Source organism: Hyperolius riggenbachi, chromosome 9, assembly GCF_040937935.1.
Source record: "Hyperolius riggenbachi isolate aHypRig1 chromosome 9, aHypRig1.pri, whole genome shotgun sequence".
Lineage (NCBI taxonomy): Eukaryota > Metazoa > Chordata > Amphibia > Anura > Hyperoliidae > Hyperolius > Hyperolius riggenbachi.
The window spans coordinates 121,902,424-121,930,222 of NC_090654.1; the positions used below are offsets into that span (position 1 = coordinate 121,902,424).

The 27,799-nt window shown below is 45.2% G+C and overlaps 1 protein-coding gene across 1 annotated transcript; it reads left to right on the forward strand.

The window, feature by feature from the left end:
• The first annotated feature begins 1,066 nt into the window (after positions 1-1,066).
• Positions 1,067-26,970, forward strand: SPTSSA (serine palmitoyltransferase small subunit A). Its single transcript, XM_068251687.1, has 2 exons — positions 1,067-1,305; positions 26,344-26,970. The coding sequence occupies exons 1-2, from the start codon at positions 1,173-1,175 to the stop codon at positions 26,445-26,447; spliced, it is 237 nt and encodes a 78-aa protein (XP_068107788.1). The 5' UTR covers positions 1,067-1,172; the 3' UTR covers positions 26,448-26,970.
• Positions 26,971-27,799: the final 829 nt, after the last annotated feature.

Sequence of the window (27,799 nt, forward strand, 5' to 3'; positions counted from 1 at the left end):
CTAACTACTACTAAGCATCCCATAGAAGCAGGTTAGGAGAGGTTGTAGGTTAGTGTTAGGAGTAGAAAAGGGAGGTTAGCGTTAGGAGAACAGATGGGAGGGTTAGTGTTAGGATAGGAGAGGGGGTAGAGTTAGGGTTACGAGTGGAGAAGGGTGAGTTGTTAGGCAGACCAGTAGCATATCCTGATAAAATTGCATATTTAGACACCTTGACTAATCGATTACCGCTACCAGATTAAACCTGGTAGTACATTTCGACAAAGTAGGATAACTCGGCACTACACCGGCCCTGCTGCTAGTCATTTCAACCCCAATCTGCTTCCCTAGTAAAATGATTCAAAGATTCCGTTCAAAGATCCGGATCTTTTCAATGAACCGATTTGAATCATCCGAATCTTTGAAAAGATCCGGACTTCCCATCTCCGCTTACTACTGTCACCATTCATTAGTAATGAGCTGGTGAAAGCAGACGCTAAACACGCCCCTTATTACACACACATCACTGGTGTAATATCAGAATGTGCAGCCCGGAAGCTCCCTTCCACTGATATCACGCATGCTTAGTGGAAAGTTAGATGGTATTTTCCTAAAACATCTCCGCTTCCGCAGCAGGTACACACCCGAAATTTTCAGGGTAGGGAGGGGAGTCCCGGATCTAGCTCTGTGCCTAACTGCAGCCTCTGAGCCCCGCTGGTTCCCGAGACTGATTACAGCAAACCTATCTCGGGAACTAGCAGGGGTCGGGGGTTGCAATTCGGCACAGAGGTAGATCGGGGGCTCCCCTCCCTACCCTGAAAATGTCGGTTGTGTATGTGCTGCGGAAGCGGAGATATTTAGGACGTTTTACGTGGCTGCACAATTTAATGGGGCACAAGCTCCTACTGCGCATGCGGGGCTGCACAATCTACGGCCTATTATGTCACTACACCGCTCCCCTGCTTGTGACGAGAGTCACAGCTACACTTCGTCCAATAAACACTTTTTGCAAATCCTATCCGCTATATTGATAATGAGGTGGGTGTGGCATATGCGAGGTCACGAGGGTCCGCGTCACTGGGTCCGGTGGTCTGATGATCTTGACGTAATTGAACTACAGGTTAGGGTGAGGCGGAGACGGTGGCTCAGAGTGATCATACAGCGGCAGGGGAGCAGCGGCGCTAGTATCACGGAGAATGAAGGTTTCGTGTGACGCGGCTCACCAGGGCTCTTTGGGCCGGGCGTGGAAGCAGATGTCGTGGCTGTATTACCAGTACCTGCTGGTGACCGCACTCTACATGCTGGAGCCCTGGGAGAGGACAATCTTCAGTATCCTTCCTCATACATGTCCGCTAAAGGCAGCCAGCTGCGCTGCAGGTCCTCTGGATCAACAAGTCCCGATATGAGTAACTTGGAAGATCCAGAGGCGCGGCTCTTTCCATGGTGGAAACAAGGGCGGCCATGTGCTTTTTAAGAAATAAGGTGCTCATAAAACTAACTATGTTGGGCAGGTTCGACCAAGACACAGGTCCTTCTATCAAATCTGATTGGAGAAATATCTTGGCTGCCAATACATTGGAGGCAGATTGATTTCAGCATGAAATCTTTTATGCCTGGCATACACTGCATTTTCAGTCCTTATCAATCGAGCCGCTGATGGCTCGATTGATAATATCCGACAGGTCAGATGACCTGCCGGATAGATTCCCACGCGGACGAGCGGGGATCCGCTGGCATCGAGCCAGCGGCTCGATCTGGCGCATAATTGGCAAGGTGTATGCCTAGCATAAGGAATTGGACTTGCGGTGGTGCCACTGGCTGTGTTCCCCCCAACAGCCCCCCCAGTGTTGTGGGCAGAGCTGTGGAGTCGGAGTCGGGGCAATTTTGGGCAGTCGGAGTTGGAGTCTGAGTCGTTTATTTCATAAACTGAGGAGTTGGATAATTTTTGTACAAAATCCACAGCCCTGTTAAGTATTAGAGTAAGGAGTCGGAGTTGAGGAGTCTGGGCCATTTTGGGTACCCGGAGTCATGGTTTCATAAACTGAGGAGTCGGAAGATTTTTGTACTGACTCCACAGCCCTGGTTGTGGGTGCGCCCCAGTGCAGGTAGATACTTCACCTGTCACGCTGTTCGCATTGGCTCTGCCGGTGTTATAGCACATTGGGAGCGCGGGTGCCGTCACTCACACACACGTGTGCTGTATGCCGGTATTCACGTGGGACCTGAGTGTGAAAATACGGTGGACAGTGGTGACGCTAGCGGGCGGCGTAACAGGTAAGGTGTTTTAATGCACAGGGGTACATATAACTTGTTACTGCCGCGCACCCGATTGACCACGGCGGTCCAGTATTTCCAAGGATGTCTGATGCATTTGACCAATTTCAGCCTGAAATTGGTCAATTCATTGATAAATTATGCATGTAGCAGTATGGTTTTTCATCTCCATTGATAATTATCAAATCAGGTGGTTGATCAGCTGCCAAATTGCTGGCTGTATGGCCACCTGTAGTATTTTGATTGCAACTATTGATACTGATTGCTTGAGGTTTGAATGATTGCACACACAATGCTTTATTTCCATCAGATTTTCATTCACAATTATTCTAAACCTGCTTTCTGTAATGATTTATTACAGATGATTGTAATGCAAACCATGGATCTGCTAGTAATCAAAACGTGCTGCGGTGTGGCCTTTGAAATGAATTGGGAATCCTAATTTTTTATATTGGGAAGCAAATATCGTGTCAGTTTGCTAGCATTCATGCTCCTACTGGACAGGGTTGTGGAGTCGGAGTTAGAGTCGGGGCAATTTTGGGCACTCTGAGTCGTGGTTTCATAAAGTGAGGAGTCGGGTGATTTTTGTACAAAATCCACACCCCTGTTAAATATTAGACGTCGGAGTCGGGGCCATTTTGGTTACCCGGAGTTGGAGTCGGAGTCGTGGTTTCATAAACTAAGGAGTTGGAAGATTTTTGTACCGACTCCACAGCCCTGCTACTGGATATGAGGTGACACTAATGCTGGGCATACATGGTTAGATAGTTCTTATCAATCGAGCCGCTGATGGCTCTATTGATGAGATCCAACCTGTCCGATCACCGCGGTGGATCGATACCGCACTCGATCCCCGCGGGCGGACAATAGAAAAAAACGAAGCGCTGATAAGAAGCGCCCGCGGGGACGAGCGGTGACGCGCCGGCACCGAGCCGCTAGCTCGATACCGGCGCATAAACTGACCGTGTATGCCCAGCATTAGTAAATGCAAATACTGAGCAATTTGTCATACACCCTGATGCCAGCTTTATGTTGTGGGAGGTACAGCTATACAATTAGTTGGGAAAGACTGGTTCATCTGACTGACTGCAGAATGCTAGTAGCTGTATGACTGTTTCCTGACACAGAGCTTTAGGAAACTACTTTGTAATTGTTTGTTTTCATAAAACATGGAACATCTAAAAATCACTGATATTTGCCAATTTGAGGGATCACACTGAGCAAGCAGTGTTCTGCAAAGTGGTAAATAATTATAATTTGATAAGGGATCTGTTGCTTTGTTCTATATCAAGGGTGTCAAACTCAAATACAAAGTGGGACGAAATTTAACACTGGGACCTAGTTGCAGGCCTACCTCAATGTTTACTGACCACCTCCCTCCTTTATAAAGTTCCTTGGTGTCTAGTGTCCTCTCCCCTCCAACCCCTATACAGTACCCTGGTTTCTAGTGGTCCATCCTTCCCCCTCCTCTATACAGTTCCTTTATAAAGTTCCCTGGTGTCTAGTGCCCCCCGATCTCCCCTATACAGTTTCCTAGTTTTTAGTGTATTCCCTCTCTCTCCCCAATATGGCTTCCCTGGTGACCTAGGGCTGCACCTCCAGTATAGCTTTTCTGGTGGTCTAGAGTGGGCCAAACATAATGTAGAGTGGAGAAACCACTTGGGGCCAAATTTAATGGCTCTGAGGGCCAGATCTGTCCCAAGGGCCGGAGTTTGACATGTGTATTCTATATCAACCTGTACGAAACCTTTGAATAGCATTGAGTTTATGAATGAATAGCTATCAAAATAGAGAGATGGCGTATAGATTGGTTATACTTGATCATTATTGAAAGAGAACTCGAGGTGGGTTTGAAGAATGTTATCTGCATACAGAGGCTGGATCTGCCTATACAGCCCAGCCTCTGTTGCTATCCCAAACCCCCTTAAGGTCCCCCTGCACTCAGCAATACCTCATAAATCACAGCCACGCTGCTGACAAACAGCTTGTCAGAGCTGGCTGTGTTTATCTCTATAGTGTCAGTCTGCTGCTCACCCCGCCTCCTGCAGAACTCCGGTCCCCGCCTGCATCCCTTCCCTCCCTGCTGATTGGAGGGAAGGGATGGGGGCAGGGACCGGAGCTATGCAGGAGGCGGGGGAGCAGCCGAGACTGACACTACAGATGTAAACACAGCCTCACAGCACGGCTGTGATTTATGGAGGATTGCAGAGTGCAGGGGGACCTTAGGGGGGTTTGGGATAGCAACAGAGGCTGGGCTGTATAGGCAGATCCAGCCTCTGTATGCAGATAACATTCTTTAAACACCTCAGGTTCTCTTGAACCAAGCAGTATCAATTATTTCATGTTGTATGGGGAAACAAGTGCTAGTCTGCTTGAGGGGACCCAGTGGGAAACCTCAAAGGAAAATGTTCTCCACTTACAGTACTCTCTACAGTTCTCAAAGCATTGTAATTGACTGAATAGTGTGGGCATAGTTTACTACAACCTATCTGAAACCTAAAAGTTCCTGAGGGGGCTGTCCACTGAATTATGTTAGTGGAACTTCTCTATGAAGTTTCCTGCTGTTTGACTGGCACCTAAACATCTCCTGGTTGCCTCAATGTAGTATATGGACGGTATAAAAGTGGCTGTACACTTGTTGACTTTCTCAGCAGATTCAGTTCAGTCACTTTGCTTGAATCTGCTGGAAATCGATGCCGCAGCGTGCCGGCACAATCAATAATTTGATCGACTGGTTTGATCGATTTCACCTAAAATCGAGTGGCTGGATAGTGTGCTGATGAAGGGCTCTGCTTCTGACACAGGAGACCAGGGTTCGTATCTCCACTCTCCCTGCTTAGTAAGCCAGCACCTAGTCAGTAAGGAGACCTTGGGCGTGACTTCCTAACACTGCTACTGCCTACTGAGCTCACCCTAGTGGCTGCAGCTCTCGCGCTGAGTCCGCCAGGAAAAAAGCGCAATATTAATGTTCTGTGTCTTGATTGCACTGAATAGAAGATATCAATTTTCACTTCTGACAGAGTTGCCTGGCTCTTACTAGAGTTGGGCGAACTTTTAGCACAACTGCAGCCGAACTGTTCGGCTGCCCAACCTGTCATGTGGCTGTGGCTCTTACTACTTCCGGGTCGCAATGACCCGGAGTAGTACGTCTGCGCTGGCCCGGCGGAGCGCGTCCTAGATCGCGCTCCCGTTGCCGGGCACTCTCTGCGCATGTGTGACGTCATGAGTGACGTCACACACATGCGCAGAGAGTGCCAGGCAACGGGAGCGCGATCTAGGACGCGCTCCGCCGGGCCAGCGCAGACGTACTACTCCGGGTCATTGCGACCCGGAAGTAGTAAGAGCCACAGCCACATGACAGGTTGGGCAGCCGAACAGTTCGGCTGCAGTTGCGCTAACAGTTCGCCCAACTCTAGCTCTTACTGACCACATATGCTATTGCTCCGTTGTTATTGCCTGATGAAAAACGCAATCAAACCAGCGAAACGAGTTGCATTGTTCCCTAGAGTATGTAAATAAACTTGTTGTATTTGCCAAACACATTGGCAATTTTTCTGTCTGCTTGGAACTGCCTCCTCATGTGTTAAGGTCCGTACACACGCCGGACTGCTGGCAACGACGGGTCCGTCGTCACCTCCCGCTGGGTGGGCGTTCCAGTGACAGTCCGGCGTGTGTACAGTCTGTCTGCAGACTGATACGGCTGTTTCTGAGCGATCCGCCCGGCGGATCGCTCAGAAACAGCCGTATCAGTCCGCCGACAGACTGTACACACGCCGGACTGTCGCTGGAACGCCCACCCAGCGGGAGGTGACGACAGACCCGTTGTTGCCAGCAATCCGGCGTGTGTACGGACCTTTAAACTTTTTTTAGATACTTTTATCCTTTTGGCGCCTCTGTATCCATACTACGCTATATCAGGTCCACCGCTGGTGGAAGGGTGTTACCCCCTATTTTTTTTTTCCTCATCTACGTAGAGCAATGGTCCTCAAACTAAGGCCCGCGGGCCGAATGTGGCCCCCTGAGGCTTTTTTACCGGCCCCCCACACACAAACTATATTACTTATAGTTGCTGTCAACTACATCTTTAAATATTGGTGGTCCGCATATAGAATAGCAGTGCTGGCACCACCCATCCACATGGAAGCCAGAAAGCAGGATTTCGCTGGTTTCCAATCAAATTCCACATCAGGTGACACTGCTGTCCAATTGGACTGCAGGTTGTCACCTGGGTATGCTTCACTGTCTGGCCTGCAAAAGCCTTCTACAGCATTTAAGTATACTCTGGCCCCCCCAAGCAGTTTGAAGTATGTTGACCTGGCCCTCGACTCAAAATGTTTGGGGACCCCTGACGTAGAGCGAATTCTTAATCCTGAGTGAGGTCAGGTCTAATCTCCCCACCTGCCTTTACAGTGGTTGCCTTTGAGGTAACCCTGCTTTGTGAGTATAGCTTATTACTCTATCATACTTCATTTCAACTACCAGTACATACTACACTATATTTTGCTCTTGGTGTCCCTACACACTGATGATCTGTTGTTAACCACTTGAGGTCCACAGGCTTAAACCCCCCTAAAGACCAGGCCATTATTTTACGAAATGGGCTACTGCAGCTTTATAGGGAACCTAAACTGAGAAGGATATGGAATGTTCCTTTTAAAGTTATACTAGTTGCCTGACTCTCCTGCTGATCCTGTGTCTCTAATACTTTTAGCCACAGCTCCTCAACAAGCATGCAGATCAGGTGCTCTGACTGAAGTCAGACTGGATTAGCTGCATGCTTGTTTCATGTGTGTGATTTGGCCACTACTACAACCTTAGAGATCAGCAGGACTGCCAGGCAACTGGTATTGTTTAAAAGGAAAAATCCATAGCCTTCTCAGTTTAGGTTCCCTTTAAGGCCTCGCTGCAGTGCCGCACAACTCGGCACACAAGTGATTACCATCCCCTATTCTCCCCACTAACAGAGCTTTCTGTTGGTGGGGTCTGATCGCTCCCCCAATTTATTTATTTTTTTTTGTCTATTTTTTTTTTCCCCCTAATTTGCTTTTTTTATTTTTATAGAAGTCCCTCCCTCCCCCACCAGCCAATACTGTGATCGGCTGTCATAGGCTTCAGCCCTGAGCCTAGCAGGGGGACAGCAGTTTTACATGGCTTTCCCCAGTACAGCGCTGCCTTAGATCGCAGCACTGTGCTATGTAAATAAACAGCGGTTTTGCCTTTTAACAGTCTCCTAGCGGCTAACGCCGCTGGGAGTGATGACTAAGCGGAGGGAGTACATATGGTACATTCCCCTTGCATATGTTGACCTGGCTGGGATTCAAACTGGGGACCCAGCGCTGCAAGGCGAGAGCTCTTTAGGCTTTAAATACACCCAAGGTGAAAATAAACAATTGTATTTATACTCTCCCCTAAAATGACTTTTTAAGATATTCCACAGTTTTATTTTATATTTAAATCTACTTTTTAAGTTTTTACTGTTATATTGATTTTTCCCAATGACACATTTAAGTATGCCAGAGCTAACATCTATGAACTATTGACCCTTTTATCTCTTTCCTGTTTTCAGAAGCCATTTTCTTCTAGGAAAGTGTTTTTATAGTTGTAATTTCTTATCAGTGAGGGTCGCACTGTAGTCTGACCCAGTCCTGACTCACAGGAACTGCCACTTACATACCTGATGTTTAAGCCCTCTTTTCCACAGACAGTTGAACTGTGTGCTCAGAAAGCCGTTGCCAGGCAGCAGTGAGCAGTAATCTGGCAGCAGCAAGCAGTTGTGAGAGTTTGAGGCATTTCACTGCCTATCAATTGTCCAAGGAAAAGAGTCCTTACTCTTTCAAGCAGAAAAAGAAAAAAACAAATAAAACACCGCAGGTATTTGTGTGCTTGGCACTGTACATACTTGTCTATCTCACCATGTCACATGTCACCTTGGGTATCCTTTAAGTATCTGTAAATATGACATAACCCCATAAGGTATATAAAGCCGTCTGATAAAAGCTAAATGCATGAAACCAAAAGAAGTAAATCCCATGCATACCAATAATAAATACCTAAGATGCCAGTTGTTTTGCCCATCAAATATTAGTGTAGTGGTTGTTTAGAGGTTAATCTTTTTAATACAGTATTATTTTCTTACTAACCTTTTATATGAAAAATCTGAGTTTTGCCTACAGGTAGAATGCATGTTGAAGCGTTTAACATTAAATAGGGTTTAGTTTTCAGGAATTTTTCTATAGCAAATATTAGATTTTGCCATCATGCTGAGCCAGCATTGGCATCCATCGTTGAGGCATATACGTCTGTAAACCTATCGGTGTTTGCTTAGCATTCATATCTACGCTGATAGAATATCCTGGCATTTCATTCTTGTTTTACTTGGCATGCTTTCTGAAGCATATTTCCTGCAGCAGGGCGTGGCATCTATATTTTGTTCAAAAGATGTATGGTTTTCATTAGGACGGGTCTCTCAATGTGTCTAGACTTGTGTAGGCTGAAAAGAATGCTGTGATGTAAATATATGAATCCTGTACTTCTCTTTACGGGATATGACTTTTTGCTTGGAGCAGGTAAGATAGAGATGTTGTCTTCCTAAACGCTTCCACTAGACAAATAAGCAAGTGTCTTGTCTTATTGCTTATAATATACAGTATATCTTGCAGAGTTGTTCTAGAATCTAGATAAAGCCTGTTTCACATGTGAGTTAAAAAATTGTCAGTTCGCGGAACGGATACTGTAGGAACAGATGTGAACGGATCCAATGGTAACCAATGGAACCATTCACATCCGTCTGTTCGAATGAGTCCGTTCCGTACATTCTGCTGAACGGACTGCAAGTTTGCTTCTGCACCAATTTTTCCAGACCGCTCAGTCCAGCGGACCGAAAACTGAAGATGCCTGCTCATGGCAAGAGACAGAGGAGAGTGTTCCATCCTCATACTGCTAGACCTTTCTGCAGCCTTTGACACAGTTGACCATGACATCTTGATAAACAGGCTACAGGAATACTGCAGCATTGATGGCATAGTTCTTCAGTGGTTCAAAGCCTTCTTGAGTGGCAGAACCCAAAAAGTGTCTATGGGGCCCTTCCTGTCCACCCCTATACCACTTAAGTATGGAGTGCCCCAGGGCTCAATCCTCTCTCCCCTTTACGATTTACAGGTTACCGCTTGGAAAACGAATCCAGAAACTTGGCCTGACATACCACTGCTATGCGGACGACACCCAACTATATCTTTCCTTCAAGCCTGGTGTGACAGACCCAACTCGAACTATAAACGCCTGCTTACGTGAACTACAGCAATGGATGAATGACAACAGCGCTGTGTAATATGTTGGCGCTATATAAATCTAATAATAAAAATACTAATAATAATAACTGGCTGAAACTAAATGCAGACAAAACTGAAGTCCTTCTGATTGGAGGGCAGCGCATGACAACAAAACAACTTAACTTGCCGTCTTCACCACTGGGAATAGGAGACACGGATCTACGCAGCTCTAATCATGTCCTTAGCCTGGGAGTTCTAATTGATGGGGATTTAAACTTCAGAACTCACATCTCTGCTGTGGTGAAATCATCCTATCTTCACCTTAAGAACATCGCAAAAATCAAGCACCTCATCCCCCCCCGAAGATCTACCAACTTTAGTTCATGCCTTCATTACCTCCCGACTGGACTACTGCAATGCTCTCTACACTGGCCTTCCAAAAAAAGGACTTGTACCGCCTACAGCTGATACAGAACACTGCTGCCGGACTGCTAACCAACCAACCCTGTCACTGCCACATAACGCCAGTCCTGCACTCCCTTCACTGGCTACCTATAGACTGGAGGGTTCTATTCAAGATCGGCCTACTGACATTTAAATCACTGAATAATCTGGGCCCTGGATACATGAAAGAACTGTTGCAGTTGCGTAGCAATCCCCGCATTCTCAGATCCACAGGTTCTAATAATCTAGTCATACCCAGAGTCCACTTGGAAACTGTTGGTCCCAGAGCCTTCTGTCATGCTGCCCCTACGTTTTGGAACTCCTTACCTCAACAGATCATGACAGCTCCATCTCTAGAGGTGTTTAAATCCAGACTGAAAACCCATCTGTTCAGTTTGGCATTTGCAGAAATATAACTTTTGTTGTGTGAATACTTCATCTTCATCCTACTACCAGCTACTGAATCTGAGAGAGCCTAAGCGCTTTGAGTCCTATTGGAGAAAAGCGCTATAGAAATGTTATTGTATTGTAAGATGAACCCCTGCATTGGGGGCAATGAGAAAACGGAAGGCTTCTTCACACTAGGAAAGAAACAGACCATTCTAAGGGGCAAAATCCACTGGGGTGGCGGACTGGGGGGGGGGGGGGGGGGGGGGGATGTAGGGACGTGAACCAGGCCAAAAGTGTACCTGAGCGGTGGGTGGGTGAGGGAGGGTTAAAACTTACCCAGGCTTCCATCTTCTTCCGGCTTCAATTGCATCCCACGTCGTGTCATGTGACTACGCTTCCTCCTCCCAACTCTGGAGGAAGCATGGTAGTCACATGACTCGAAGTGGGGCTCAATTGAAGGCGGAAGAAGACGAAGCCTGGAAGAAACCCTCCCTACTGCCCGGCTGCAATTGAAGGCGGAAGAAGACGGAAGCATGGGTAAGTGTTAACCCTCCCTCTCCTGCCCGGCTGCTACAAATTGGAGTGAAAACGGATCCGACCGGTGATCAGATCTGTTTTCACGGATCCGTTTGCCAGTTTGAACCAAGCCTTACGGATCCATTGAAGCGGAAACTGGATCTGTTTTACTGGATCAGTTTGGCTTAAAATGCCAGTGTGTAACAGGCCTTACAAAAAGGCAGAGTATCTGCTACATTTTGTTGGGGGGTTTTGTGCTGGTAAAGCTAGTTGCACATATATTGATAAATGGCCCGATTCACTGTCCCATTGCATAGTGGTGATTGATGTACAATCTCTCCCCACTCAGTTCAGTTGTAGTGCTGCTGCTACTAGCTATGTACCATTCGATGAGGTGCAGTGTCATGTGGCTTTTAGTCCCCCACAGCTTGTTTCCCCCCCCCCCCCCCCCATATCCCTTATACACTCAACAAAATTTGCCAAGGTTCAGGATCACACTTTCAATTGATTTAGGGCCCATTCCCGCTAGACGTGTTGCTATGCGGAAACCGCTCTGCATCCCAATGCAAGGAAACTGAAACCAATTCACGTCAATGGAGTAGTTACCATTGACGCAAATTTACCCTCACGATGCGACGCGGGGGAAATTATGGATAGCATGCTGCAGTTTTCCGCAGCATGCATCAGAGTCCCCATAGCTGCCGATGGGAAGCCACATGACGCTTCAACCGGTTGTACGGATGGCAACTGGAACTACCTGCGAAGGGTCAGCAGATTCAAACAAGTCACATTGGCCTCAATTCACTAAGCTTATCTCCTGTCTTTAAAGAGAACCAAAGAGTATCAAGAAAAGCTTTTATACATACCTGGGGCTTCCTCCAGCCCCATACGCACGGATCGCTCCCACGCCGCCGTCCTCCGCTGCCTGGATCCGCCGATACCGGGTCCCGTCATTACTGCCAGTCGGCCGGCGGATGCGGCCAATTCTCCGCATCAAAGGGGGCTCCTTCCATACAGTTACGCGTGTAGCAGTAGGAGAACAGAGGCGCCAGCAGGATAAAAGCGGATAAAAACTTTAAAATTTGCTGGGAGGAAGTGGTGGACTTACCTCCATAAAGCAGACACGAAAGACTGTCTGAATAGTAGCAATCACATTTATTAAATAGTACCCCAAAAAAGTGCAACGCGTTTCGCAGGCCCAGCCCGCTTCATCAGGCAATAAACATGGGGACAAAACAGAATTTCGGCATTAGCAGGTGTAGCGCTACACCTGCTAATGCCGAAATTCTGTTTTGTCCCCACGTTTATTGCCTGATGAAGCGGGCTGGGCCTGCGAAACGCGTTGCACTTTTTTGGGGTACTATTTAATAAATGTGATTGCTACTATTCAGACAGTCTTTCGTGTCTGCTTTATGGAGGTAAGTCCACCACTTCCTCCCAGCAAATTTTAAAGTTTTTATCCGCTTTTATCCTGCTGGCGCCTCTGTTCTCCTACTTCTATACCGTGTCCACCCTGGTGGAGGGGTGATCTACCCCCTTTCGCATCTACAGAGAGCGACTTCTTATCCCTGAGTGAGGACAGGTCTAATCTCCTCACCTGCCTATACAGTGGTTGCCTTTGTGGTAACCCACGTTTGTGAGTATAATTTTCTCACGATAACCTTTATTTCATTTATGCTTAACATACTACACTATATTGGGCTCTCGGTTTCTCTACACAGTTACGCGTGTGGCTGCCTACTGCGCAGCCGCATGCGTACGGGTATGGAGGGAGCCCCTGTGATGCGGACAATTGGCCGCATCCGTCAGAAGTGACGGGCCCGGTACTGGCGGATCCAGGAAGTGGAGGTTGGCGGCGTGGGAGCGATCCAGGCTTATGGGGCTGGAAGAAGCCCCAGGTATGTATAAAATCTTTTTCTATTTTAACAATGCATTCCTCTCTGGTTCCCTTTAACCTCCCTAGCGGTATGGACAGAAATGTCCATTCAAAAAAACATGCTGTGAACAGTATAAACATGCATACACATCAATACTTTCCTGCACTGTATACTAGACCCTTGATTGACACATTTTGACAAGTTACAGTGAAAAAAAAGTTTTAAAAATAAATTTTATCACTGTTTGCACAGAAATCCTGGGGAAATTGAACGCTGGGTAGGTTAATAATGTTTCTAGAGTTATCACCATGGTGACGAGGCATGTAGTATTCAGGAAACCTTTTACCTCAGGCAAACCTAAAGTTAACTCTTCTGTCTTTAAGTTAACTCTTTAATCCTTAAAATAACTCCAAAATTCTAAAGTTAAAGACAGGCTTTTAATTAACTGCGTGTGAAAATAACAGAGGAGGTAACTTAAGAAATGGAGAGATAAGATAACTCTCTCACTGTGTGGTGGTAAGTTTTCTCTTGCCTTATCTCCAGCATGATCTTCGTGAATTGAGGCCATTGACTTGTGGCCATCTTGAAACGCTGTGCTGTTCCAAACCATTTTGTATGCCAGGTCACCTTGAAGTTAGAATTGTGTGGTTCTATCAATGGGGAAAAAAATGAGCTGCCTTTTTCACACACCTACCGTATTTGCATTTTTGATTAATTTAACACATACGAACATGCAAGGTATGCGTTTGAAGACTTGCACGGGTAAATACTTATGTTCTTGCAATTTTATAGTGTGGATGAGGGTTAAATCCATCTCCCCCCCCCCCCCCCCCTTTACTAGGTAACATTTAGTGTGTGATGAAATGCATTTCAGGGAAGCATAGTAAGGCGTTCACCTCACAACTAAGCTCTGGCTGCAGTGAGTCAAAATATGAATTGTAGTAATGGAGTCCCTCTCAAGGCCGTGTCATGAAATGTACACGGTGCAGCCTCACTGAAAATCTTTGTATTTGAGTTAAACATAACTGGGCTGTACCAGCATAAGTACAAGAATTATTCTGCTGAAGCCTACCACAGATTTGTTTATGCATTTCTTAAACATACAATATACTGCCCAGATTTCTGTGAAATTTGCTGTATTGCTGGTAGTGTACACAAAGGCTGAGCAGACCTGCCCTTTTCTGGACATGTTTGATCTTTTGTCAAGGTGCTCCAGAAGGATGTGAATACCTGAACCTAAAGGACCCGGTTCAGTCGCACTCTGTGTACTCCTTCCAGACTGTTTATTCATAATATATCTATCTATCTATTATCCTCCATATCATTCTCACTTCGGGTTTCACTTTAGAAATAAGTCTTATGCCTAGTACACACCATATAATTTTCTGTAAAGGTGGCCATACACTGGTCGATTTGCCATCCGATTCGAGCAACAGATAGATCCCTCTCTGATCGAATCTGATCAGAGAGGAAATGTATGGCTGCCTTTACTGCAAAGATTGTGAATAGATTTCAGCACGGAACCGATCACAATCTGTGGTGGTGCTGCCGCTGCCTAGCCCCCCCCCCCCCCCCCAACCCTGCATACAATACCTGCTCCGGACAGCGCAAGTCTCTGCTGTCACCAATGTCTTTTTCTCCGTTGGGTTTCACGTTCCGGTCCGGCTGGCATCACTTCTTTCTGTCCGGGGAAGTTTAAACAGTAGAGGGCGCTCTATTGTTTAAACTTCCTGCCGGTACAGGAAGTGAAGCCAGCTGGACCGCGGAACCCAGCGGAGAAGACGACATCGGCGACAGCAGGGACTGGCGCTGGCCGGAACAGGTAACGTATAATTGCCGCTGTATTGCGTCGGGCATTTGAATGCCGCTATTGACGCACTCCTGACCCGCCGGCGATCGAGAAAAATCTACCGCACGGACGGCTTGATGGGAATCGACGGGAACGATTGATTTCGTACGGAAATCTTTTATCAATCTTTTGCGCAACGATTTCACAGCAGATTCGATCACAGTGATAGAATCTGCTGTATATTGGTGGGAAAATCGTTATGCTGAATACACACGGTGTGTTCCCGCACTCGATGCGCCGCTAGATTCCCGGCCGCTCGATTATTTCCAAGCATTTCCGAGTGCATTTCGATGATTGTTAGGTCGATTTGGCATACTTTACATGAAAATTGACCTAACAATCATCGAAATGCGCTCGGAAATGCTTGGAAATAATTGAGCGGCCGGGAATCGAGCGGCCCATCAGTGGTTTATGCCATTAACAATCATAACAGGGCTGTAAAGGTAAAACTGAAGGCTTTGGCTAGTTTCACACCGGGCGTTCCGTACCCTGTAAAAACAGGAGAAAGGTTGCATTGTGCGTTACGCATGCAATGCATACAGTTGTTAAAAAAAAAAAAGTATGCCTCACTGCATCTGTAAACTTAAAGTGGACCCAAATTAAAAATCTATTTTCTAAATTCATGATAATAAATAGCAGTCTTTTTTTCACCTGCATGATGACAAATATAAAATATTTTACATTTATTGCAGGAACCTCTCCCTTCCTTTCATATTGCCGCACAAAATCTGGCAAACTGGTGGAGAAGGTGGTCGGCAAAGGAGGAATTGCTAATGGCTGCCACCTGTATAACCCTGCAGCTGCCACCTGTATAACCCTAGTTATGAACAGAGAAGGGTGAAAAGTATGCACTGAAATCATGCTCATAGGCTTGAAGGAGTGTTTATTTTTGTATGTGTCAGAGTGGTGCAACTAAATATTTTCAATTAAAGTTTAGTTCGGGTCCGCTTTTAAATGTCTAATGCACAGCCTGCCTCAGGTTATTCTGCTGATGCACTGATGTGAACATACTGTTACAATAAATTGCATTTTCTATGCGGTTTATATTGTCTGCGCACTCCAACATATCGGTTTAACTAACTGTAGTTTTAATGTTAATCTTTGGCCATAGTAACAAGGTTCAGAATGTATTGTAAGCATGCTGATAGCAGCTCTGTTTTCTCCTATGTGACCGATTCCGTTTAAATTCCCATAGTAGGTATCTGAGCCAGAACAGAGCCACAGTTAAGGTGGCCATACACTTGTAGCTTTGCAGCAGATTCGACCATCATTATTATTATTATTATTATTATTATTATTTAGTATTTATATAGCGCCGACATATTACGCAGCGCTGTACAGTGTGTATATAAATATATATTGTCTTGTCACTAACTGTCCCTCAAAGGAGCTCACAATCTAATCCCTACCATTGCCATATGTCTATATTATGTAGTGTAAGTACTGTAGTCTAGGGCCAATTTTATGGGGAGCCAATTAACTTATCCGTATGTTTTTGGAATGTGGGAGGAAACCGGAGTGCCCAGAGGAAACCCACGCAGACACGGAGAGAACCTACAAACTCTTTTGCAGATAGTGCCCTGGCTGGGATTCGAACCAGGGACCCAGCGCTGCAAGGCGAGAGCGCTAACCACTACGCCACCGTGCTGACCATCAGATTTCTGTCAGATGCCTATCAGGTCGAATCTGACAGGAATGTATCTGATGTGTGCCACACAGTAGGAATCGAATTTCAATAGATTTCAGAATGAAATCGATTGAAATTCGATCGAAATGCAGTGTTGCACCATTCGATCCAATGCAACCCTATGGGCCATCGACCGGCTGCCAGCAGCCGATGGACCCACATTTTCCGCCAGGACCGATCGATCAAAATCGGCCGGAGATCGATCATGCTTTCTGCTGCATCGATTCAATCAAAACAGTTGAATCGTCCGTCGATCAATGGCTAAAATCGACCAGTGTATGGCTTGCTTTAGAATGTGTAGGTGTATCTTTCAGCTGGTTATTGCATCTACAAATTACAAGATGGGGTGGGGGCTTTCTCCTTTTATCTCGGATGTGTATATTTAGTTAATGCCGCTACACCTAATGCAATTCCTCCTGTCGCTACACCTTTCATGCCTTGTAAGGGGTTTTCGCCTTCCTCTGGATCAACAGGGATATGTGAGGGAGCAGGCTGGAGTTGTACTTTGTTCTCTGGTTGAACTCGATGGACGTATGTCTTTTTTTTTTTTTTTTTTTTCAACCCAAATAACTATGTAACGCTAACCTTCCTTCCACTGTCGCCACACCTAACGCTAACCTAACCTGTTCCTTACCATTCCTCATAGCCATTGTGCCATCACTTGCCAGGTTCGCTTCATTGTGTACTGTGCCATTGTCTCTCATAGCACTAGTACGTGTTGCTGGGCTGTAGCCTAACGACATATCATCTTTACAGCACCTGGCCCCAAACTTTTGCTGGAGGTATTGAGTCCTAATGCCTACTGTCAACAGCCATTGTGGGTGTATACACACCTTATGCTGGGTACACACTGAGATTTTCTGGCCGATTTACTGTCAGATCGATTATTTCCAACATGTCTGATTTGCTTTCCGATCGATTTCCTATTAAAGTGAACGGAAATTGATCAGAAAATGCTCGGAAATCGATTGAAAAGCAGATCGGACATGTTGGAAATAATCGATCTGACAGTAAATCGGCCAGAAAATCTCAGTGTGTACCCATGTTTCAAATCTACAGCTACCTGTTACTTTTAAAGTGTTAGGGCCTATTTCCACTAGGAGCCGGGGCTGTTTCCGATTCGTTGTGGCTCTCATTCTGCTGCATAGCTGCAGGGCGATTTGTTAGCTGTGTCATGCAAGGCTAAGGGATTCTGTTGCGTGCTGCAGAAATCTGCAGCATGCCATCCAGATTCGCACTAAAGTGTGATTTGGACGGCAAGCCATGCTACAGATTGCCAGCGTTTCCCTCTGCAGCTTGCATGCGAAGAAACACTACGGATCTACAGCAAGTGGAAACTGCCTTTTTAAAGTGGTCTGAAAGTCAGCATTTCTACTTTGCTCTAATGTCTAATGCTGGGAATACACGTTACATTTTTTGCGGAGAATCTTTCCGATAGATACCTTCGATGATAAAATTCCGACTTGTCCGATTCTCCACTCTATTCTGTTCCGCTCGATTTCTCATAGAAGTGAATGGAAAAACGATAAGAAACGAGCGGAAGATGAGAGAATCAAATGGCTAATAGATTGCGTGGAGAATCGAACGTGAAAAACGTAACGTGTATTCCCAGCATAAAAGATTCCTCACAGCTTGAAAGCTACTATCACAGATTTTTTTTTTTTTTTTTTTTTTTTTTTTTTTAGCAGAACACTGAAATGGTTAAACAAAGCACTTTGTCCTGCTATTCATCTTCAAATCTGCATCCAAACTGGAGATAGTGTCTTTGTTTGCATTCCAATGTTGATACCTGTGTGTAAACACTGTGTGCTTGAAGCACAGAGAGCTTCACAGAGAGCTCCTTTTCACTTGTTACACTAATGCTGGGTATACACGGGTTGATCCGGCGGCCGATTAGCCGCTGAATAGACTCCCGCCGCGTCCACGCGGATCGATTACCGCTCGTCCCCGCCGGCGCTCCTCATCAGCTGCTCGATTCCCTGCCATTGTCCACCGGCGGGGGTCGAGCAGCGTGATTCGACCAGCTGAATATTATCAGCTGGCCGGATCAGCTGCTCGATATACGGTACAGAAACGTACCGTGTATTCCCAGCATAACAGCTCAGAACAGCTAATTAGAAGATGTTAATATACAAAAAAAAAGCAGTTTGAATAAAATGCAATGGCAGGTTTCAGGGCAAGATAAACTACACTTTGGAAACTTGTAATTTATAAACAGACAATATTACTTATGCACAAAAGCAAATATGATAACTGTATGAGTAATAAAAAGTAAAAACACATTTTTGTTGAGTGTTATGTCAGTTTCAGACCACTTTAATTATTAATGTTACACTGCTAAAATATGGTGCCATTTTGTTTAAAGGAAACACATGGTGAAAATAAACTGATGATTAACAATTGTACCTATCCTCCTTCTCCTAAAAATTACTTTTTAAATATCTCACCGTTTCATTTTGGTTTTCAATCTACTTTTTAAGATTTTATGGTTTTGTTGTCTCTGCTCAATGACATTCATTGAAGTATGCCAGAGCTAAAATCTATGAACTATTGCATCGGGTTATCTCTTTCCTGCTCTCAGAAGCCATTTTCTGCCAGGAAAGAGTTTTATGGCTTATTCCTTATCAGTGAGGGATACTTTATAGTCTGACCCAGTCCTGACCCAGATAGAAAGTGTCACTTGCATACCTTATTTAACTCTCAGGCGGAGAAAAAAAAGAACACAGCGTACAGTAGTTTTTTTGTTTTTTTTTGTGCTTGGCACTGTACATACATATGTCTCTCTCCTCATGTCACATGTATCCTCATGTATAAATGTGGTTTTCCAAAATGTTCCTTCTCTGCTCACCTACCATCCAAAAAAGGTGTTTTTTTTTTGTTTTGTTTTTTTAAGTATATTTTTATTTATTTTTTACATATGAACAATACAACAGCGGTGAACAGTAGCTGCAAAGTAATTACAACAGTCCTGACAAATTACAAAATGTCAGCTCAGGGCAAGCAGGCAACTTGTCTGAGAGGGTCCTCTTTATTTAATTCGCCAGATATCCTGTTTTATTAGTCCTACTGTGTGCCAATTTATTGTATTGCAAAATCAGAAGGTTGCTTAGGGCAAGCAGCCCTATTCAGAGGGTAATTATGTAAATGACTGTAAAGAGATAAGAACTGACAGGAGAGATGACAATTTCTGATACATTGTAAAAGCATTCCTTCCAGGAACATGTGTGTTTGTCTTTGCAAAGCTTGACACTGAGTTTTCAGCAACTGTGCTATTGGCACAATGCAGAGTACTGTTGACAAAGAACAATTAGCTTTTTCCTGCCCCCCTTTCCCAGCCATAATCTCATGAATAAAGTGGACATGAACTCTTGCACAAAAATGCACTCTGTATGTATTTAGAGTTAAACTTTAGCCTGTCTAATTCCCCCTCATCTGTGACTAACCACAAGCTGCAATTTGATCACTCAGCTGTGTAAGCTACATGCCATTGTATCAGCTGTAATAAAGAAATGTTTTTCTTTAAGACTCGGTTCACATTAGCGTTGAGCAGAACGGAATCGGAACGTATACTGTACAAACGGGCCGATATGCGAAATGGATCCGTTCACATCCATCCTCTTGTACGGATCCGTTGTCAGTTCTGCTCAACAGACAAAAAATTGCTGCGGGACCTATTTTTCCGGACTGTTCTGCCCAGCGGAACGGAAACGGAAGGTTTTGCAGCTGCATAGGAACAAATAGAAAACTGACAGTTACAGCACACCGGCTGTAAAAACGGACAGTTTTTACCTGATCCTGATGGCCTGATCTGTACATCCGGCTCCGCAAAAAAAGCTAATGTGAACCGAGTCTAAATGTTATGCTGCTGCGTATCTTTTAAAGCAGAGAGGAAGTTCTGAGTTCAGGTCTGCTTTATAGGGACTCCGAGCACCTCTCATGGGCATGCCTTTAAGACTCCAACCAGTACTGCAAAGTACTTAAAGATACATAACTTTCTGTAGCTTGTGCTCTCCTCTTTCATTTGATGCCTGGATCACCATTCTACAAATAGTTTTCGTTCGATTTCAATTTAAAAATCGTGCCTGCCATCTTGGCTATGTTATAATTTCTGGGTCACCCTGTCTTCTCTGTTAGAGAAGTGCATCACTGAATGAAGCAGGAAGAGGAAGTGACCCGCATGGCCATTGCAAGAGGCTCCTCCAGAGGGGTCATAGCACGACTTTGTTGGAAGTTGTCTGGCTTAAAGGCATGCCCATGAGAGGTGCTCGGAGTTCCTGTAAGCTACATACGCCTGCTAAATTAAGCTCAGCCAATAACTGCCTCTGCAGGGACTCTAGCAAGTGTGTAGAAGCCCCACCCCCCTCTGGCGTGTCAGCGATCAATCTTTCTGGTGGATTGACTCAGTTGAGTGCTGGCCGAGGGCAGGTATCTGTGTCACCCTACATTAGATACACCTGTTTTATGCTAGGTACACACTGAGATTTTCTGGCAGATTTACTGTCAGAGAGATTATTTCCAACATGTCCGATTGATTTCCGATCGATTTACGATAGAAGCGAACAGAAAGCAGTCGGAAATCGATCGGAAATCAGATTGGACATGTTGGAAATGTTGGAAATAAACGATCTGACAGTAAATCTGCCACAAAATCTCCGCGTGTACCCAGCATAAAGCTCCAGTTGCAGCATTTAACGAAGTATGTGTTTCAGCCTAATCACATTCCAGAACTGTGACTGACAATACTGTAATAAAGGTAGTAATAATCTGCTGACCGGTGAAGATTAAATGTAATACGTTACACATTATATCAATGCACGTAGTGACTAGCTTGATAATCTGTAGTTGTGAAAGAGTCACAATGTTTAATCACTGATTTACTGCTGGAAGTTTCATTGAAGCTCTTATATCTTCTGCCTGCAGAAATAGCTGACTTAACAGTGTTGTAAATCTCTAGCGCCTAGTATGCAGGTAATAACATATGGGGAATGGTTATGAACAAGCAATACTGACATTAATGTAGGGAGTTGTGGATTCTACATGTGTATGGAAATGCAGGAAACCTTTGGTAAAGAATGTATGAGCCCTTAAAATGAACCTATCCTGAGATGCTGAAAGATGCATTTGATCACCTTGTTCCTAAAACTACTATTTGTCTGCCTCTTGTGCTGATTCCCATCTTTAATTTTGTTTAAGTCACTGACACAGAATTAATATGAAGATCAGTTGTTTTGAGTCTATTCTGCCTTAAAGAGAACCCAAGGTGGGCTTACAAAAAAATATTAAAGTAGGCTACCTGATCCAGGGGGCTGAGAGGATCAGGTAGCCGAAAAAAAGCAGCTCCTGTGGGCCGTGATGGCTTACTTTCAGACACTGCATGGAGTAACTGTGTGTCTCAGAGTGTGCAGGGTGCGCAGCCAGGGAGAGCTGCCCAATAGCAGCTCAGGAAACCCTGCAGGGACATCCCTGGCGGGCGCTTTGAACAGGTAAACTTTCTCCCTGTGTTTACTTCCGAGATGGTGACAAATATGGTCGCTAATTGTGTGTGTGTGTGTGGGGGGGGGGGGGCAAAGAGCAGCGGTGTGGGGGCACAGAGGCATGTTATGAGGCAGAGAACATGCCTCTGTGTCCCATCTGCCCATTCTCTTTAAAGGACAACTGAAGCAAGAGGGTTACGGATCCATATTTATTTCCTTTTAACCTAGCGCAGGGAGGGCGATCCCTGCTTCTCCCTGTGCCCACATTACATGTGGCTAAATAAGTACACATAAAGAGGCCCACAGAAATGATCAAATATTTTAAAATATTAAACTCCAAATGTTAGGTAAGTATAGAGACTTTGCATTTAAAGGGGAAAAAAAACAGAATGGCAGTGCTCTGATTCAAGCAGTACCTGACTCCCACTAGCTGTATAGTGCTGTGTTTACACAGGTGCCGAAAATTAACTAGACTCTACTTGCTCTGCTTCCTCATAGACATCACTGTAACTTCATCAAAGAGGCATCAATTCCACATATATTAGTACATGTTAACAGGGACACCATGTGCCTCTCATCCCCACCCTCTTCTAAGGTTAAAAATGACCCAGTGATTTGGGAGCTACAGAGGAGGGGAGTAGAGCAACATCCTTAAGCACTCCTAGTAGTAAGCCTGGTTTAGGGTGTTGATGTGAGGCAACCTGCAGTGGTGTCTTTGCTAACATGTATTGCAGTATGTGGAACTGTTTCTGTTATGAAGTTAGTGTTACAGTAATCTCCTATTAGGAAGTTGAGCAAGAGTCTGTCTCCAGCACCCATGTGAGCACAGTTTGTGCCTTTTAAAAGGCTTGGCAGCCCTATGCAGCTAGTGAGTCAGGTGTAGAGATGTCGCGAACCTCAGATTTTAGGTTCGCTAACCTCTGCGAAAGGTTCGGTTCGCGAAAAAGTGGGGAGGCGAACTTTGAAAATTTTAAAAAATTCTACCGGCTGGAAAAATGATAGAAAACATGTTTCAAGAGCTCTAATACCTGGAGGCACACCTGATTGAGTGAAATACACATCACTGCTGGAGGACCCACACTCCCTCCTACAAGCAAGGTCCTTATACCATTTGACTCAGTTGTCTGCCTACACTAATTAGTTATGGGACAGCTGCTACACACTCTGCTAGGGAGATTTTAATTAGCCTCTTGTGGGTCTCCTCCTCCCACCTCCCCTTCTACCCTTCTACCTATTCCCTCCTACCGGAGGGAGGAGGGTCTCATCTGTCAGGGAATTATACTATTTCAAAAACCAGTTTACATCATACCACGGCTGGGAATCAAACCCAGATCTCACTGTGTGGTGGACAAGTCACCCTAACCACTGTACCACTACAGTAGTAACTGACGCTGGCCTAAAATTTACCATTTATGCTCAATGCAATAGAAACATTCGGTTGCTTAAAGGGAACCTTAACTGAGAGTGATATGGATGTTTCCTGTAAACAATACCAGTTGCCTGGCAGTCCAGCTGATCTTTGTGACTGCAATAGTGGCTGAATCACACCCTGAAACAAGCATGCAGCTAATCCAGTCTGACTTCAGTCAGAGCACCTGATCTGCATGCTTGTTCAGGGGCTGTGGCTAAAAGTATTAGAGACACCAGTGTTCTCCCCAGAATTTTTTTCCAGCCGGGTGGTATGAAAAAGTAGCCGGGTGGGGAATGTTATGCTGGGTGGCACTCGGTGGGAAATTGCGTGCCTCAATATCCTCCCCCCCAGATATCCCCACTTACACCACCAATATATATAGGAAACATGGGGGGGGGATCTTTTTGGTTTCACTTTCAAATCTGCAGATTGAACCTGGCTGCAGTTTCTAATGTGACCCTGTCAATCACACAGGATATTGCTGGCTGTGGCTGTAAAGGGGCCAGGGTGTCTCACTAATCACCCTGTGCCTCTGTCTGCAGTTGCCCTGGGCGGTGGCCATCTGCACACAGGCTCACTCTCCTCTCCCCCAAGCTGCAGCTCTTTTACACCAGTGACACTTCTGGCGTTAATCAGGGCTGGGGAAAGCAGCGGCAGGACAGGATAATCATGGGGTAAAAGGGTCAAGCATCGTTAAGTTCTGACTGGCAGAAGTTGAGTTAGAAGCTCCCCTCCTCCATTAGACGCCAGCGAGACTCACAACACACACAAACACGCTGCGGCTGGACCAGTACAGGGAGAGGAGAGCGTCTGGCAAAACATTCCACAAGGATCAGAGCTGTGTGCTCTCCCTCTCTCTTCAGCCTATTTGAGCTTTGAGTACAGTGAGGAGGGGGGCAGCGTCTGGCTGAACATTTAGAGACCAGAGCCGTGGTTCCTCTCTTCAGAGCTCGTAGGAGCTGCGTGACGTCTCCTGCATTCCCCCGCCCCTCCACACAACTGCCGGGAGCTGAGGAGGAGGGCGGAGATGGTGTCTCTGAGTGACAGCGGCTGGCTGCACTGATACAGCCGCCGCTGATCACTAAGAAATGCAAAGAGCAGGGATAATTTACCCGGGCGCTCAGAGAAGAACAGCCGGGCGGCGCGCCCTGGTAAATGGCTCTGGGGAGAACACTGGACACAGGATCAGCAGGCGATTCAGGCAACTGGTATTATTTTAAAAGGAAAAATCCATATCCTTCTCCGTTTAGGTTCCCTTTAAGGGTTTGTAGCATAAAAGCCAACTCACATTGGCTGGGATTTGAACCTAGGTCTCACTGTGTGGTGGGCAAGCACCCTAACCACTGTACCACAACAGTAGTAAGTGAAGCTGGCCTAAAATTTACCATTTATGCTCAATAGAAGAGAAAAAGTAGACAAGACAAATAACATTTATATCACACTTTTCTCCTGGCAGACTCAAAGCACCAGAGCTGCAGCCACTAGGGCATGCTCTATAGGCAGTAGCAGTGTTAGGAAGACTTGCCTTAGGTCTCCTACTGAATAGGTGCTGGCTTACTGAACAGATAGAGCTGAGATTTGAACTCTGGTCTCCTGTGTCAGAGGCAGAGCCCTTAACCATTACACCATGCAGCCACTGCTTACGGATATGTAGCCAGACATGGCTTTGTCTTTTGTGTTCCAACAGTTGTCCAAAGAGAACCCCAGATAGCCAGGTAGATTCATCTCTCTAATCAACACTACATGCTGAAGCCAGCCTAGCATGTACCATTTATGCTCAATCTATTTATGCTCAAAAATACAATTCCGCGGAAAGCGGTGACCATCCCTACTAGAGAGAGAGAGATATGAATCTACCTGGCTATCTGGGGTTCTCTTTGGACAACTGTTGGAACACAAAAGGCAAGGCCATGTCTGGCTACATATCCGTAAGCAGTGGCTGCAAGATGTAATGGTTAAGGGCTCTGCCTCTGACACAGGAGACCAGAGTTCAAATCGCAGCTCTCTCTGTTCAGTTGCCTGACAGTCATGCTGATCTATTTAGCTGCAGTATTGTGAATCACATCAGAAACAAGCATGCAGCTAATTTTGTCAGATCTGACGATGTCAAACTGATCTGCTGCATGTTTTGTTCATTGTCTATGGCTAAAAGTATTAGAGGCAGAGGATCACCATGCAATGTGCATTGTTTAAAAGGAAATAAATATGGCAGCCTCCATATCCCTCTCACTTCAGTTGTCCTTTAAATTGTCAGCCCCCGTAGGTCTCGTGCCTCGGGTTTCCTTTAAAGCGGTAGGATCAGCCATACTATGCCAGGGGAAAAAAACCACATATATATGTGGATAAATAATTGATCTACTTACATAACGCATGTATTATACTGTCCACGTTTTGATTTCAGTGAATGTTATATAGTAAATTACGAGAATTCTGTTCCTGGTGGGGGCCATGTCTTTTGCCCACAGTTAAGGCTAACTCGTGATGTCATTTCTGCCCTTTACTTTTTTGCTTGTCTCCTCCAATCGCTGAGTCACCTCAGCCTTGCTTGTAAACACAAGTGAGTAGGGGATTAGGTTTCAGATAAGAAGCTGGCAGGGAAATAAAGGGAAGAGGAGGAATAGATTATAGATAAAAAGAACCCCCAGCATGCAATTCTTTGGCACGACTACTAAAGGGCCAGTGTTCCTTAAGTATGTGATAACTCCAAATCATAACAGCAGAAAAAGTTTTGAATGCAGGATTAGCATCTTTATCACTTAATACACTCAGACCAGTTGCTGTTGAAATTTGATTTTTTTATGGTGACGATACCACTTTAAGCACCAGTGTTAGTGTGGGTTATCCCCCCCCCCCCCCCCCCCCAAAGGTACTGGCTACTTCATCACCTTGTAAATAATTAGAGTGGGCGGTATCAGGAAAAGGAAGTGGAGATTGGGGGATCACTACCTCCATCACATAAGACAGGAGTGTTAATACAGGAGTGTTATGTTTTTTCATTTTAGTAATGCTGCATGTATTTGGTATCCATGGATATAGTTACTATTGGTTTCTGCACTAACAATGTATTTTACTATACTATACTATAAACTATATTTATAACAGTTTCCCCAAGTTGGGTGTTGATAACGGTCATCATTAGCATCATATTTGTTCTATTCCTTAACTCTCTTCCACCAGATTCCATGTTGGTCTCCATTGTTGGAATGGCTTTGTATACTGGATATATTTTTATGCCTCAGCACATCCTTGCAATTTTGCACTATTTTGAGATTGTTCAATGACACAGAAGGGCCTTGCTTGGCAAGGGCTTTGAGAACGGAGCTGCAGTCTTGGACAGTTCTAGCACCAGGTTAGGATCCAGAAGTTGGCCTACGTGTTTCAGACTGCCAGGGTGCCCAGGAATATACGGGATCTCCAGTGGAGCTGCCATGATCTCACCCTCGTTCACAAGGGCGTTTGAAGCTAATTTGCAATCCTCAACCACCATTGTTCCAACAAGTCTCGTTACCTAAGGGCTCTGCAACACATTGCCTTTCTAGCAGGGTGTATAGCAGTATTTTGTTGTTTTTGTAATAAGAGTAGCTATTTTTAATATTGCACTGTATATGTATTTTATTTAGTTGCTTATTTTTAAAGATGGCCGATTACTATTTTGTATATAGCAGTGCCAGTTATCTTGTACACAATTTCCTCTTGTGACTGAAACACTTCTCACTTGTACATCTGTTGGAATACAGTTTTGAATGAACACTTTGCTTAATTTGTTTTCTCAACAAGCTACAAATACATGTTGTTTACTCTGCACAGGTGTTTTCAGTGTAAATAAATATATAGTGATATGTAAACATGCCCAGAAATATATAAACATGCCCAGAAATCTTGTACTTTCCGAACAACTTGCCTGCAGGAGCTAAATGCCTGACGATCAGAAAGCATTTGATTGTTAAAGCACAATCTGTGGATGAGCATGCCCTAAACATCTATGCTGTGTTTGGACAACACAAAGGGGGATTAGAGGCGCCCACATGATCATCATCTGGATGCCTCTTATCCCACTTTGTGTCACGCACCCTCTTTTAGGAGGGCTTTTTACCCTACAACATCTCAAGCTATTTTGGAACAAGAGTGGCCACATCCAGTTCGACTGGACACCTGTGTGGAGTTGGGTTTGTACATCTCCACCCGCCTACAGTGGTTGGTTGCCTGCCTGCAACCTCCCTTTGTAAGTACCCATTCTTCTCCACTATTTGCTTCAATTGTTTGACATACTTCACTATTGGGGCTCCCGGTGTCTGTTTTTTTTTTTTTTTCTTCACCCCAGGGTGCTCTCAGATCACTCTACCTATCGGTGTTTGGAGAAGCATGCAGTTTTGTGCCTGTGGGGAGAGTCTGGGTATTGACCGCAAATGCTGATAACACCAACTTAGTAAGGGTAAATAAAAGTGCAAAAGTTCAAAATAAGGAAGAAAGCTTTTCAGTCCTGTCAATGCATGGCCTTTGCAGGGCTTTAGGGAAGGTCTGTCCAGCCAGTTTAGGGCACATTGCACCTATACACTAGCAAAATCAAAATAGGAGCCAGAACCCAGACTTATGATACGCGGAATGTGAGCCGTGGTTCCTGTTATGATTGCTG